This window comes from Sitophilus oryzae, unplaced genomic scaffold (assembly GCF_002938485.1).
Source record: "Sitophilus oryzae breed Bouriz unplaced genomic scaffold, Soryzae_2.0 scaffold_179_pilon_pilon, whole genome shotgun sequence".
Taxonomy (NCBI): Eukaryota; Metazoa; Arthropoda; class Insecta; order Coleoptera; family Curculionidae; genus Sitophilus; species Sitophilus oryzae.
Window position 1 is genome coordinate 3,624,798 of NW_022146501.1, and position 15,064 is coordinate 3,639,861.

The 15,064-nt window shown below is 32.5% G+C and overlaps 3 protein-coding genes across 5 annotated transcripts in view; 2 read left to right on the forward strand and 1 right to left on the reverse strand.

The window, feature by feature from the left end:
* Positions 1 to 1,262: 1,262 nt before the first annotated feature.
* Positions 1,263 to 10,812, reverse strand: LOC115882729 (Hermansky-Pudlak syndrome 1 protein homolog). 2 transcript variants are annotated; one of them, XM_030900956.1, is made up of 10 exons: positions 10,432 to 10,812; positions 8,345 to 8,491; positions 8,121 to 8,224; positions 7,819 to 8,064; positions 7,474 to 7,688; positions 5,233 to 5,441; positions 4,230 to 4,456; positions 3,960 to 4,077; positions 1,500 to 1,690; positions 1,263 to 1,442 (listed from the first exon to the last, which is right to left on the reverse strand). In XM_030900956.1, exons 1-10 carry the CDS (start codon positions 10,543 to 10,545, stop codon positions 1,265 to 1,267), a joined length of 1,749 nt encoding a protein of 582 aa, XP_030756816.1. In that variant the 5' UTR covers positions 10,546 to 10,812; the 3' UTR covers positions 1,263 to 1,264. The 2 variants fall into 2 exon arrangements, with proteins under 2 accessions (XP_030756816.1, XP_030756815.1); XM_030900955.1 differs by having other exon boundaries at positions 3,960 to 4,101.
* LOC115882730 (cysteine desulfurase, mitochondrial) lies at positions 8,618 to 10,413 on the forward strand. Its single transcript, XM_030900957.1, has 3 exons — positions 8,618 to 9,012; positions 9,068 to 9,530; positions 9,590 to 10,413. The coding sequence occupies exons 1-3, from the start codon at positions 8,722 to 8,724 to the stop codon at positions 10,171 to 10,173; spliced, it is 1,338 nt and encodes a 445-aa protein (XP_030756817.1). The 5' UTR covers positions 8,618 to 8,721; the 3' UTR covers positions 10,174 to 10,413.
* Positions 10,813 to 12,844: 2,032 nt separating the features above from the next.
* Positions 12,845 to 15,064, forward strand: part of LOC115882916 (probable JmjC domain-containing histone demethylation protein 2C) — a 459,323-nt gene continuing 457,103 nt past the window's right edge. For both annotated transcript variants that reach the window (XM_030901184.1, XM_030901185.1), the window contains exon 1: positions 12,845 to 13,288. In XM_030901184.1, the coding sequence (XP_030757044.1) occupies positions 13,130 to 13,288 (159 nt within the window). In that variant the 5' untranslated portion in view covers positions 12,845 to 13,129. The remainder of the gene's footprint in view (positions 13,289 to 15,064) is intronic.

The window sequence follows — 15,064 nt, forward strand, 5'->3', positions numbered from 1 at the left end:
TTAAAAACTCAACTTTTTAACACATAACACGTCATAACTTAAGAATAACTCTAGATATTGAAACTTTTTTTTACTTTGAAGATCGGATCTTTTACAATATGTTTAAATAAGAAAAATTCGATAAGGTTTTGTTTTTTTTTCCATTCAAAAATTTTAAACAGCACATCCATTTATTTTTAGTTCACATCGGGGTGCATAACAATTTTCAGCAATCATGTAACTTTTTTATTTATAAAGATTTTCACATATCTACTGTCTGCGAAGAAAATATAGCAGAAATATTAAGAAAGTTTTTGAAAAAACTACAATCAATTATTTCTAAAAAATTTCGAGATATCGAATTTTGAATTCAGTTCTAATCTTAGATTAAGAATAAAAAGTTCTAATAGCGCGATCACTGTCGAACACCAACTCAATTCCAATTGTTTTTACCAAAAATGCAAGTGTTCCTAACTTAAACTTAAAAATTTTTGAGCTCTAGGGCAAATTAGGACTCGTTAATAAATAAACAAAGTATCAAGGAGACGTAATTAAATCGTGAAGCTGAACGCATGGTGTACACCTTTCCCTAGAACTTTAAGTACTGACAGAGGTACTGATTGGGTCGACCAGTTGACTGCGCCAAATCTGCTATATCTATCCCCTTCCACGTCTCTTAGCAATGTGCACAGTTTTCCGGTTTATTTCATGCGTTTAGCAACGTGTTTACTGTTCTCTCTTTGTTCTGTACATTATAAACGCATTGTACTCTTCTTACATACGGAAATATCGACCCAAGACTAACCTTTGCCAGCCTTTAGTATACTAGCCCTGGCCACTGTTTCCGTGGTCTGTACTTTAATGCATATGACAGAGATAAATATATACCACCAGTTAGCAGACAGAGACAAAATAAAAAGCGGCATACAGTGTTGCCGGTTCGTACGAGAAATAAAATAATAAACGAAGATAGTGTATCTAAGCTATTCTAGACAGTTCTTTAATAATCTATTACCAGCTGTAGTAAAATGAATAACTAATTGTGAAAAATAAAGTTCCAACCCTAGATGCAACATTTTCGTAATCACCTACATGTACGGTTTGAAATTTTGATGCAAAATGTATCCATCTAACTTTTATCTCTTTTTAATACATTTGATTTTTCATTTAAGCTGACTACATCACTGTCTTACACATTAAAATCCAGACCAGCAGTTTTAATGACCAGATCGGTATAGTATAGTACTCTGTCATATTTTGAAAAGTTACATGATAAGAACCATACTTATAGAAAATCTATAGCATGAGTAGGAAACCCTTTCAATTCCCATACTGTTCCCGCTAGTCTTCTAGCCTGCTCCAGCATACCAGAGGGCGTTGTCAGTCCTAAATGCACACAAAATAATTCGTAGCATTTAATTTTCGAAGGCGACTGCTTTGGAAAGTACGTTTTTTTCAGTCTCCTAGAAAAAAAATCTAATTTTAACAAAAAAAATAAAATTTATCAAGGTACGTATTACAGAAAATAATCATCTTCTAATATACCAGGATTGTGGTTCATTGGACCTAAATTTGTGGGTGTTTTTATTGGTCCGCCGCTGTGGTTCTCGAACCATAAAAAATAGCCGTAGGTAAAGGTTGTATCTTTCCAAATGATACTGGTATATCCTTGTTGCAAATGGCGTTGACCAAAAGAGATCATCAACCAGATCTAGTAAAAAAAATTGTATAGAATGTTCAGCCATCGTTCAACGTCACGTCATATATTGTCGAACTCTTTCAATCGCTTGCTAACCAGATGAAAGAGATTGGTGACGTCATTACGGCATTTCGTAAATTACTGCATATTGTTTTTAGTAATTGTCATTGTCATTTGACTTGGGGTTATAATTTTATTGACGGACCTCGATCAATATTAAAATTAAAATTTGATTGTTGCTGTAAAACAAAATTCAATTTTTTTACTGCAAAAATGCCTCAAAGATTTAACCAAAATGAACAAGAGCTCTTTGCTAAGCTTTTATATTATTTTTCTCGAGAAAGAGACGCTGATAAATACAATGCAAAGGTGTAATCTTCCTATGTAAAATACAAATTGATAGCGTTTTAAAATAACATAGCGAGTTGCTGATGCTTTAGAAATAGGAATTTAAACAGTCCAAAGGATCGGAATTAAAGGGATCGTAACTGATGAAGAGTTCAAGATAAAATGAACAAATGCCGAAAAAAAACGGAACTCGCTGACACTTCAAAGAACCAATGAGAGTTCTCTAAATTTAAAATTGACAGCTGTTTGAATTTTGTACAAATCTCATCAATGGGTTCATTTGACGTGTCGCTGGCGACACTCATATTTGGCAAATAGGCGAATAGAGGGTTTAAAACTTATATTTGACAAATAATGATGACGTAACGCTGAACGATGGCTAAACAGTCTTTATAAAAATATTTCATTTTATTCATCAATGATATATTTGAATCACGAAATGATTATAGTCTGCCCCAATGACTAGAGAATCCAAGGACAAATAACACCCGAGAGCAAATTGTGACGATGTCACCAAACAGTGCCGTAGCACATATTTTTCTTAACCTAGCTGTTTGAAGCAATATTTATATTTCTTGATAATTGTTTTGACTACGCCTATGGTGTATCATCCTAATTAATTACGAAAAAATGTATTAAAATGTTAACAAAAGGTACAAAACTAGTATCGACATATAGCACATATCAAGTACATATAGATGTTAATTGAAATTGAAGAATAATTATCGAATTCAATAAGAAAACGCTAAAAAGTTGGAGTGGACTGTTTATTTACCTATGAAACGTAACTCCTGACTCTTTCTTATGGCTGCTGCTTTTACACTTGAAAGCTGAACAACTAATCACCATTGTAATAAAGTTTATACAAAGTTTACTACACACAAACTATTAAAAATCGCTAAAATTGTCGCTGGTGACCAAATGATGACTCATTGTTTGCCACCAAAAAGAAGGTCTCTAAGGTCACAAATTCTGCTGCAGCCCGTATAGGGGCGTTACATGTCCTTATATTCTTTAGTCATTGGTCTGCCCAAAGAGAGGATTCTTGACAGTAACAGTTGTGTGTGTGTCATTCTAATTCACAGGCAAACGATATTTTCTGTCATTTTTCGAATGTTGTATGTCGAAATACTTCCCTGACTCTTTGGATAGACTTTATAAAATATAGTTTAAATATTATACAGTGCTTTTATTTTAACTGTGAACATAGGCGTCAATCATTGTAATTTGTAAATTATTCGCCTGTTATCAGTCCATAACCAACCTTTATCATCCATTGATGAAATACCGACAGGCAATACTGTTTTTTTGCCGAAAAGTTAATAGACATGAAATAAAATTCAAAATATTTCTTTTCATCGAAATTTAGGATTTTTTGGTAATTTTTTGAACTAGAACTAAAAGATGTTCATTTTATACATATTTTTGGCTAAACAAAAAAAAATATTTTAAAACAAAAAATATTATTTGTTGTGTGAATATTGGTTGCATACTCACTCAAATGCAATTCATTGGGTCTTACGAATAAAAGTTAAGCAAATGCTTTTACTTAAATTTCTTGAAATAGACTTATACAATTTGTAAACAACCAACAAAGATAGTTCTATAGAAAAAGCAATTGCTTCTCTTTATTCATCAGGCCCATTGACTGTTCCGCTTGAAAAATGAACATACTTAGCAAAATAGCGTTGCACTGTGTTCAAAATAGCGTTGCACCCTATGTTCATAGTTAAAATAAAAGCACGGTATAGTTAAAATGTCAAAAAGTAACAATCGTCCATATAAAAATTAATCAGAATAGGTGTCCAGCAAAAGAATATCACAGTGATAATTGCTGTTTGTTATTTTAATTCAAAATAAGTTATTTCTTTAGTAATCTTTTGGATGTTATCTGTCGAAATTATAAAAATTTCGCTAGAAAGACTATACTTACCTTCTTTTTCATAAAGTCAGCTTTGTCGGTGGTTAGGTCCAGAGTAGGCGTAGTGACCCTGTGAGTATTCCTGTCCACGTAGAGAAAATGAACAAGTCCTGGGAAGTCTTCCATATACTTATTAATGGTTAGGGAATTTCTAGTACAAATTTATTAAGGGAACAACACTTTTAATGTTAGTATACTATCTTTAACCAAATATTTAGTTTGGCGTGAATTGTGCATGATCTTATGTATGGAAAAATATATTTTATAGGTCAAAAAGGATATGATCCTAGGGTGAAGTTCTTCGTCCCTTTAACTTTGAAGAAGTCAGTGAAAACTTCCAAGTCCGATTTAACTCTCGGCAGTACCTGACTAACCTTCCTAAAGCTGCTGTCTAATATGGTACTGTCTTTCGATATTAGACGAAATAAATCGTACAATTCGTCAAGCATTCCTGGTAGTAATGTTTCGGCTCTTAGTATTGCTTCATTTAAACCGCTTTTAAGATATTCCTAAAAATATATTGTTCAGGAAATTCATAACGAAATCACTAACGACATTTCTCGATAATATACGAAACGACCAAACGTTAAAGAAGACTTTTATAAGAGATGATAGGGAAGAAGATAAGTCGATGATGAAATAGATCGAGAGAGTGCTTATGACCCAGTAAATTCCCGTATAGAAAGAAACAACTTCCACAGCAAACCAGAAGTGGCATCTGTGGGTATATAGTCGAAATAAATCGATAAAAATTAATAATACTTAGTAGTATCAAAATTGGTCGCTATTGCACTTACTATAGAGTGTAGAGATGAGAGGAGAAATATCTCATATGGGACTTTATTTCAAAAAGTGGTCACAAAAATGGGAAGAATAAGGGTTCGCCAAATAACCACAGTGGCGCTAATGACGCTTAAATCTAAAAAATGAAAAGTAACCATAGATAAGAGAATAAAAGTAACACAACCAAACATTACCCAAAAAAGCTTTGTTTTATTTTTTTTGGAATATAAAACAATTATTTCTATTTATTAGAGACCCAGTATTACTATTGACTATTGCTGCTGAATAAAAATCGATAATTTATTTCATGTAACATGAAAATAAAATTTGTATTTTTTTGAAACCCTCATTTTGAATCATTTTCTGTTCTAAAAATTTTCGGCGCATATTTTAAATTTTAGGTTTTTGTTACTGCAGCGCCATCTTAAGTCTTCCCTTTTGTAAGGGCATTTTTTAATGCACGAAGATATTTCTCCTTACCTCTACACTCCATAGCACTTACTTTATATTTGGTCTTGATAATTTCCCATTGTTTAGTGATTTGTTTATGAACAGACTCAATAGATCCATCTTTAACTTTCTTTATACTATCATTCAATCTTTTCACGGCCAATTCCACATTTTCAAATCCAAACTGAATTTTTTCTTTATCCCGTTGTACTTGGATGTTTTGCAGCGCGTGCAGGTGGCAAAAGTTTTCATATAAAGTAGCTAAAAAGAGTACAAAAAAACAGTGAAAAATGAGTAAATGAAATCTTTGATCTCTTTAAAGCTTATATGTGAGGCGTCAAGTTGCAAAACCCCTCTTATCCCAAACACGTTGTTTCAAGATAATATGCAAAAACTGTTTTAGCAAATATTTGAAGCGTTATTTTACAAAAAAACGTGTCCATTGAGTTGATTCATTGTTTTGTATCTCGTTTTTCCAGAAATAAAAATTAATATTTAATTTTTAAAGAGAAAAAAGACAAAAATAATTAATAGTATCTGAAAAAATGTGTTTATTTTTTTTAAAGTTCGATGCCCTCTAGCGGACAAACGAAGCACTTTTGTATAGAGGTAAATGAAGCCCAATGAACTTATTTTGATTCCAAAAATACGTAGTAGTTCTATGTACCGGGTGGCCATTTAAGAATGGACGCCGGCTGTATCTCAGAAACTACTTATCGTATAACTTTGGGAAAAAAATTCTAATAAGTAAATCGACCAAGAGAAAGCACTGGAAATTATTTTCAAGTTCGAAAAATGTCCGTTAGGGGGCGTTTCGTTTTTTCTCAAAAATATACAGGGGAACAGGTATTTTAAATATTTCTATTGTAATCATCGAGAAATTTGTAATCTTTTTGATATAGAGTGTTTTGCTCTATCTCATAAAATAAAGTGGTGGGGAAGGTTAAACTTGCTTTTATTAAAATAAGGATAACTCTGATTTAGGTTAACCGATTTAAACAGACTAGGGCTCGTTTAAAAGAGCTTTTCTTCCTTAATGATCTACAGTTTAAATGTTGTTTCCTTCATTTTTTTTCGTGGTAGCTAGAGGGCGCTGTTTGACATCATAACAGATATTGCGCTTTTGCTTAAAAAAATTAAATAAGAGGCTATGTTTCTCTTTATACAGTTAAATAGAGCACAAAATTTCCAAAATATCAGCGTAAACCGCAATTTTCTATCTTGTCTCTAACCGGTTTTCTGTTAAAAGCAATATGGCGGCACAAAATTCCTAGAAATTTGAATAAAATTATTGATTGTCCGACTTTCGGACATTTTAATCTGAGAACTACCTACGTATAATTAACCAAGAAATTCGTAAAAATTATGTGGATGGACGATAATGTTACATAAACACGTTTAAAAATGTATGACGTCATCTTTTTTAAGAAAACGCCCGAAATTCGGATGCATGAAATTTAACTTAAACGTTTTGATATTTTGACGTAACTAATTTACCTCTTTTTGTTTCCTTGCCTACTACTATAATTTTTAGACCATATAATCCTAAGCGGCAGCCTAACATAATTTGTTCTCTTAATATCTCTGGTTAGAGACAAGAAAATTGCGGTTTGCCCTGATATTTTGAAAATTTTGTGCTCTATTTAACTGTGTAGAGAGAAATATAGCCTCCTATTTAATTTTTTTATGCAAAAGCGCAATATCTGTTATGATGTCAAACAGCGCCCTCTAGCTACCACGAAAAAAATAATGGAAACAAAATTTACACTGGAGATCATTAAGGAAGAAAAGCTCTTTTAAACGAGTCCTAGTTTGTTTAAATCGGTTAACCTAAACCAGAGTTATCCTTATTTTAATAAAAGCAAGTTTAACCTTCCCCCACCACTTTATTTTATGAGATAGAGCAAAACACTCTATATCAAAACAATTACAAATTTCTCGATAATTACAATAGTAATATTTAAAATATCTGTTCACCTGCATATTTTTGAGAAAAACCCTGTTTTCTGATTGGCTATCAGCGAAACGCCCCCTAGCGGACATTTTTCGAACTTGAAAATAATTTCTAGCGACTTCTTTTGGTCGATTTACTTATTAGAATTTTTTTCCCATAGTTATACGATAAGTAGTTTCTGAGATACAGCCGGCATCCATTCTTAATTGGCCACCCGGTACACGGAATATTGGGACACCCTGTATAAAAAATAAGTCAAAATAGAATGAGTATCGCTCAAAATAGAAATTTCCAAAGTGAAACAAAAGTCAGGAAATGTTACAAGCATTATATACTTACCAGAAACTGCAGCATGTCCTATTTCAATAACGTATATTAAATAGACGCGTTCAAAAAGCGGGACTGTATGTATAACGTGCGGCAAACACTTTGGTTCTTCCTCATTCCCCGTCAGTAATACTTGCTGACTATTTAGGCTATTAGAATTGATCTGACAATGCGTTAAAATTACTATGAACAGTAGATCTGTTGGAGATAGCTGGTGAGCATTCACACTAAAATATTTTCCAGATACATTACAGTGTTATTGTATAATTGGTTTCCATAAATGAAAACAGATTTAGTAATAAAACTCGTCAAATATAGAATAATATGCGAATTTCTCGAATTACAACTAATAATTACCTTGAGTACAAAGATAAAATTTTATCTTCTACCATTAGAATGGCGTGAACCTTAGAATATTCACTGTGATCAACTAGATCGTTAGCTGAGTTTTTCAGTGTTTCAAGACAGGTTGCTGTGATGTCGCTGTTTACCACAAGCTGTTCAATCGCCTCGACGTAGACAGTTTGACTGTTACTTCGTAAAAGTAACCACTGGTCGATCAAATTGCACAATAAATCCGATTTTGATTCGTCAGACTGTAATCTATGAATAAAAGATAATTATTTTATGTCTAAAATACGTGTTTTAGGAATATTTACTGAGATATGTCGGGGCCACAAATATATCTGGCAAATACAACACATTTCTGTACGAATCCTGTAATATTTTCATTGCTTATTGAAAGAAAGAGATACCCCATAAACTAAAATTAATTTCTAATTAATATACAACGTTTTTCTCGCCCTGTATAGTAATAAAAAAAATTCAAAATTGTGGGCCACCCTGTATATGTCTAGTCGATCCACCCTGTATATATCCTTACTTCTGCAAACGTTATCTTTAAATCATCCTGAAACTGTACGGATGTATAGGAATTTCCAAATTGGCAATGCATTATCCGATGTGATGTGACAACAGGAGAAAAAATTTGTATAAAAACATTATTGCTAATATCTGTTTCTGGTCCACCCTGTAATAAAAAAAATATTTCAAGCCACAGATAATCATTATTCAACTACAAAGATTCTGATCATATATAAATCTATTTAGGTTTATATATGATCATGTATGTAGGAGGTTTAAAAATTAAAAAGAAGAAGAAAAAATTGGGTTATGTTTAGAGCGGTCAAAAAAAATCTTTCAAAATATTGCAAAATTTTTTTATAATTGGAAATTTACTAATTTAAACAAACTGATAAAATGAATAACTTAATGAAACATAAAGTTCAAGGCTTGATAACTTGTGTCCTTAAAAATGCTAAAGTGTCATCTACTATTTCGCGAAATTTTAACATCGAAAATAGATTCCAAATTAAAGATGAATTCGAGGGAAGACCGTTATATTTAGATGCACAGGCGACTACACCTTTAGATCCACGAGTGTTGGACGAAATGATGCCTTATTTAACATCGTATTATGGAAATCCACACTCCAGAACACATGCTTACGGATGGGAATCAGAAGCTGCTGTAGAAAAAGCCAGAGCCCAGGTAAATTTCTTTTAGAGTAAGTAGAGTCTTCATTGTAATTGGAATTTTATTTCAGGTGGCTAGTATCATAGGTGCTGATCCAAAAGAAATCATATTCACATCTGGAGCAACAGAAAGTAACAATATTGCAATCAAAGGTGTAGCTCGGTTCTATGCTTCGAAAAAGAAACACGTAATTACAACACAGACTGAACACAAATGCGTACTGGACTCTTGCCGAGCACTGGAGGCTGAAGGATTTACTGTTACATACTTGCCAGTCAATACAAATGGTATTATTTCATTGGAGGAATTAGAAAAATCAATAACGCCACAAACATCTATAGTTTCTGTAATGACTGTAAATAATGAGATAGGTGTTAAGCAACCAGTTGCTGAAATAGGAAGGCTATGTAAAGCAAAAAAAGTGTTCTTCCACACTGATGCTGCTCAAGCAGTTGGAAAAATTCCTTTGAATGTGGAAGCAATGAATATCGATCTAATGTCTATAAGTGGTCATAAAGTCTATGGTCCTAAAGGTAACTAAGATACTAATAATATAAATTAAAAACTAACCTTACTGTATTTATCTATGCAGGTATAGGAGCTATTTATGTAAGAAGACGACCAAGGGTACGAATTGAAGCAATTCAAAGTGGTGGGGGACAGGAACGTGGTATACGTAGTGGTACAGTACCAACACCATTAGCCGTTGGTCTTGGAAGAGCCTGTGAGATATCTGAGCAAGAGTTGGAATATGACCATGCCCGAATTGATTGGTTGAGCAAAAGACTAATGGACCGAATTTTTAGTGAACTAACACATGTTATACGGAACGGAGATCCTATTCATATGTATCCAGGTTGTATCAATTTGTCTTTTGCCTATGTGGAAGGTGAATCTCTCTTAATGGCATTGAAAGATGTTGCCTTGTCCAGTGGGTCAGCATGTACTTCAGCTTCTTTAGAACCATCGTATGTTTTGAGGGCTATCGGTGCAGATGAAGATTTAGCACATAGTTCTATAAGGTTTGGAATAGGTAGATTTACAACTAAAGAAGAAGTCGATTATACTGCAAAGAAGTGCATTGATCATGTTACTAGACTCAGAGAGATGAGTCCTTTGTGGGAAATGATTCAAGAAGGGATTGATTTGAAAACAATTAAATGGTCTCAGCATTAACTTGTAACCGTTCTGCACTAAATTGCAAATTTTTTATTCTGTAAAATAGTTATAATCAATTCTATTTTAAATTTTAATTTTATATAAATATGTTCATAAGTTAGACTTATGATAGAGATTTGTATGTTTTTTTTTAGTTTAGATATAAGAACTGAATATTAGATTGATACGGAAAATGTTTAGATATAATAAATACTTTTATCTATAGCAATATGAAATTAAATAAAATATATCTATTTTTTCATAATTTTGACTTACCTCTGAAATCAAATCTTGACTGATAGCATACTTTCTTATGTATTCTTCAAAATCATCATTGTATTTTCTAAATACTAGGTCATTTAACTTATTAAAAATCAGTAAACTATCCATTTAAAAAGCCTAATATATTTCGTTTTCCTAAAAAAAATATTGTTTACATTTGACAGAATTTAACAACCTAAAAAATATTTATAGAAGTAATAAGTAATCTGCAATAATAATTTTTTGCTATTATCAGATAGATGGTAGCTTCGTCGTTTCTAGTTTAGTGCTGCTCTCTATTGAGGTTGATATAAAGTAAAATATAACCTATTTTCTATCTCTCTCTTTTAAACAATTTATTTATAGTCCAAGCGATTTAAACACAAAATGCGTAATGTTTTGGAACGGATTTTTATATTGTTGATTATATTTTTTAATTTACCAAATAAATTAATAAAAATGTTTGTATTTTGTTTTAATATCTTATCTTTTTCCACTTTTTTAAATTTCATTATAATTTGTGTTTATAATTTAAATATAGTGATGCCGTCATTTGAGAATCATTTTTGTCTTAAAGTTGGCTTGGAAATGTAGGTTGCTGTCATTTTATATGTAGAATTCATTATATTATTAATTATTATAAATACTATTAAACTTGACTGCAGAATCAAACACTGGTTCACCACCAGTCTTTCTAAAGGGAGGATCCCTGACAGTGATATATATGTCTGTCATTTTAATTCTAGTCTGTCCAAATCTTTCTTAACTCATTGGACAGGCCTTACATCAAAACGCTTTACTGTGAATTCTTTCTGAATGCGCGTTTCACTAACAATTTTAGCATTATCAGCAAATGGTTAAACCAGATGTTTTAATTATAACATATTATGTTATATATTTTATACAGGGTGAGTCTTAAATAAGTGCAAATATTTTAGGGAATATTTTATTGCGATTTTTTTTTGGAAAATTCGGAATTTTTTGAAAAAATGTTGCTATTTCCTTTACAATTTAGATACATTAAAAGTTTTCTTATAATTTTGTTCCAAATTGTATATTTTAATCGGATTTTTTCGAGGTATGTATAGCAGTGGACTTAAATAAGGTTTAAAATATATTAAAATAACTGATGGCCTGCCTCACTTCGCTATGTATATCAATTTGAAATGATATACAATATGATCGAAAAAAATGGCGTCAACGAAGGCTATGAAATGAAAGTCGGTCTCATTTTATATGTAAAATTAAATGGGAAATGTCATCGATCGTCATTTCCAAGCCAACTGGACGCCGTTTTTTTTCGATCATACGGTATAATTGTACCATACGATCGAAAAAAAGGCGCCAAAAGGCGTCACATTTTTTTTAGTAAATTACGTCTAGAGATTGACCTCGCCGAAATTATCATCGATTGTCATTCCCCAGCCGTCTATGACGCCGTTTTTTTTTCGATCATGCGGTATCTCGTACAATGTTTGTATTATGTTTTGCAATTTAATATAACTGGCTAGACAGCAATTCAAAAAGACAACATTTACTTTTAGTAATTGTCATTGTCCTCTGATTGGGGGTTATAATTTTATTGACGGACAATATTGGGGTTATAATTTTATTGTCGATTATTGCTGTCAAACAAAATTCAATTTTTTTACTGCAAAAATACCTCAAAGATTTAATCCAAATGAACAAGAGCTCATTCTTAAGTTTATAAATTATTTTTCTCGAGAAAGGGACGCTGGTAGAATATTCTTACCCGTGAATGCCGTATATGAAGTAAGTACAGTATGATCGAAAAAAAACGGCGTCCAGTTGGCTGGGAAATGACGATCGACGACATTTCCTATATCAATATACATATAAAATGAAAGCGATCTTCATTTCGCCATCGCTGACGCCGGTTTTTTTCGATCGTACGGTACAATGCAAAGGTGTAATATTCCTATAGAAAAATACAAATTGATAGCGTTTTTAAATTATATGGCGATTTGCTGATGCTTCAGAAATAGGAATTTCAGCTGTCTAAAGGTAACTAAAAGGATCATAACTGATGAAGAGTTCAAGAAAAAATTAATAAATGCCGAAAAAAACGGAACACACTCAATCAATAATATAGGAACGTACTTAAAATTTTCTAAATAATATGAAGCGATCTTAGACACACCCTAAAACTCATATTTAACAGATAATGATGACGTAAACGTAACGTTTAACGATGGTTGAACAGTCTTTCTTTAGATGCATTTTGTTGTACCTTACGTGAAAAATCAAATAATGCAGAAATAATGAAAATTTTGAAAACTAAAACTAAAAACCGACCGGACTAAAAATAGGCGTGTTCACCGTGGAGCGCGGCGAGACCCGACGAACGGCACCGAAACGCGCGCCGAACGGCGAAACGTGCAAACTTCACATCGTTTTTGAACGTAGAATGGAAAATCTTTACGTCGTGAGGCGATCGTGTACTCCTTGCGCGACTTTTTCGTAAAAAAAGTTACGTGTTACGCTCATTAGTTTTTTTTTTCGATTCCTTTTCGCAGTTTGGTGTACCTTAGATCTTAAACAACCGCTCAAAACCGTGGTGCCGTTACGCGCGATACAGTTCTGTGTTTTGTGATATTATGATGAAATTAAGGCTAAAGTTGTTCGAGCAAATAAGTGGTGCGGTGAAGATAGTTTGCGAATTCTAGTTGGAAAATCCACCGGAACCTCCGGAATGGCCTACAAATGCAGGGAGGAGATCGTGGGCAAAAGGTTCCTATCAGTTTCCAGCGACAGGTTCACTAAAATCAAGGGTAAAGTGCGAGACTGGAGTTGGAGGGCTGGCGTTATCAGAGCAGCAACTCACAGGGACATTACCAACTCAGATCTTCAGGTAAAATCAGATTTTTTCACGCAAAATTCCAGCCGTTAAGCTGCGAAGAATTTCAAATATTTGACGTTCTGACGTCACGACTTTCCTCGCCGAGCTAGCCTACTCTGCGAGATCCCGTTCGCGTTCAATGAAATAAAACAAAAACGGTTTTTTCAATAAATAACGTTTTAATGGATTAGAAATAAACGAAGAAATTTCTGTTGTTTTTTCGTAGTGTCATTAAACAAATTTGACGTTAAAAATAAATTTTAGACGGCCAAAAACAGAAGTAAATAAAGGGGGTGTGTCTCTTTTTCAAGGGCTTCTTAATTTATTTTTAACTCTGGTAGGTAATTTAGTTATTTTTATTCCAGTTTTACAATTATTGAATAATAATAACCAAAATAAGAAATAGATAAACTAACCTGAATATCATTCTTCCAATATTTGAATACTTATCTAATAACAATAGGTACCTACATTTGTTTATTTTTGGATAATAACCAATGGAACTAGATCTTTTAGGTTGCTTAATTGATTTTAAAATAGTTTTGTGACCATACCTAAAAGAAGAAAGATATAGTACTATAAAATTGAAGTTGTTTATTACTATTTTATTATTAAAAATATGCTTGAGATGTTTCGTAAGTACCTACTACGCTTTAATATTGCTATCTAGTCGTATAGTTTCAATTTTAAATCTGATTTAAATTGATTATGTAACTCTATGCTAGGCGTGTCTCCCAAGGCTCCAACTATCCTCCAAAAATATTGTGAAATCATAGTTTTCATATCGGTTTTGATATTATCCTGATAAATTATATAAATCGGAATATTTTTTAGATTTCTTAAATTAAATTTTAATTTGTTAATTATTTTTTCTTGTCGTGGGCTACATATTTAAATACTTATAATTTAAATTATCTATACAAACGTCTCTTATAACATTAACATCTCTTATAACTTAAACACAAAACAACATTGTATATCTCTAAAGCCTAGCTATACGTGGATCAAAAGATACATTTGGACACTGCGCGCGTCTCACATGGACGCCACTTGGGTCGTATCAACCGATTTTAAATTATTTGGTACGATCCTCGGTACGATCCAAACAGCGCCTAGTGTGTGCTGAGTTTTTGCCATGCTAACTTAATTCTTCTGACTTCTGATGATTCCTGGTACCTAGTAGAGATCCCGAGCTGTGTATTAGTTGTCCCAAATATATACAGGATTGTCCGAACTGCATTCCGCAAACTTTAGCAGCATATTCTGCAGATAAAAATAAGTAAAAAAACTTGCAGGGTGTAGAAGTTTCTTTTTTATTTCAATTTTTTACAAATCATTTCTGAAGTGATGTCAATATTTGGATGAAAAGTGGTGACTGGGAGTTTTTTTACTTGTAAAATTTAATTTTGATGTCAATATGACTCCTATTTGTATAGGGCGCCACCTACACGTCTTTTAACTGTTTTGAAGAGTAATAACTTTTCCTCCGTACCTGTATAAAGCCACTGAGTGAAAAAATATACATTTCCGTGATTATTTACTGAAAAAATGTCTCTTGGTAAAAATCGCTACTTGCAACCGTTCTCAAGATATTTAGAATTGAAATTACGTCTAGTGTGTTTAATGTCTGTATAACGAAGGTAATCACTGTAATCAGATTGTTTTTATATAAATATTACGTAATTTTATGTAGAGGTTGCATTTTGCAATTCAAATTATTAGTTATTAGACGAATTGGCCTCATTAATCGTCTTGCATCCATTGGTATATTACCACACAAAATTATAC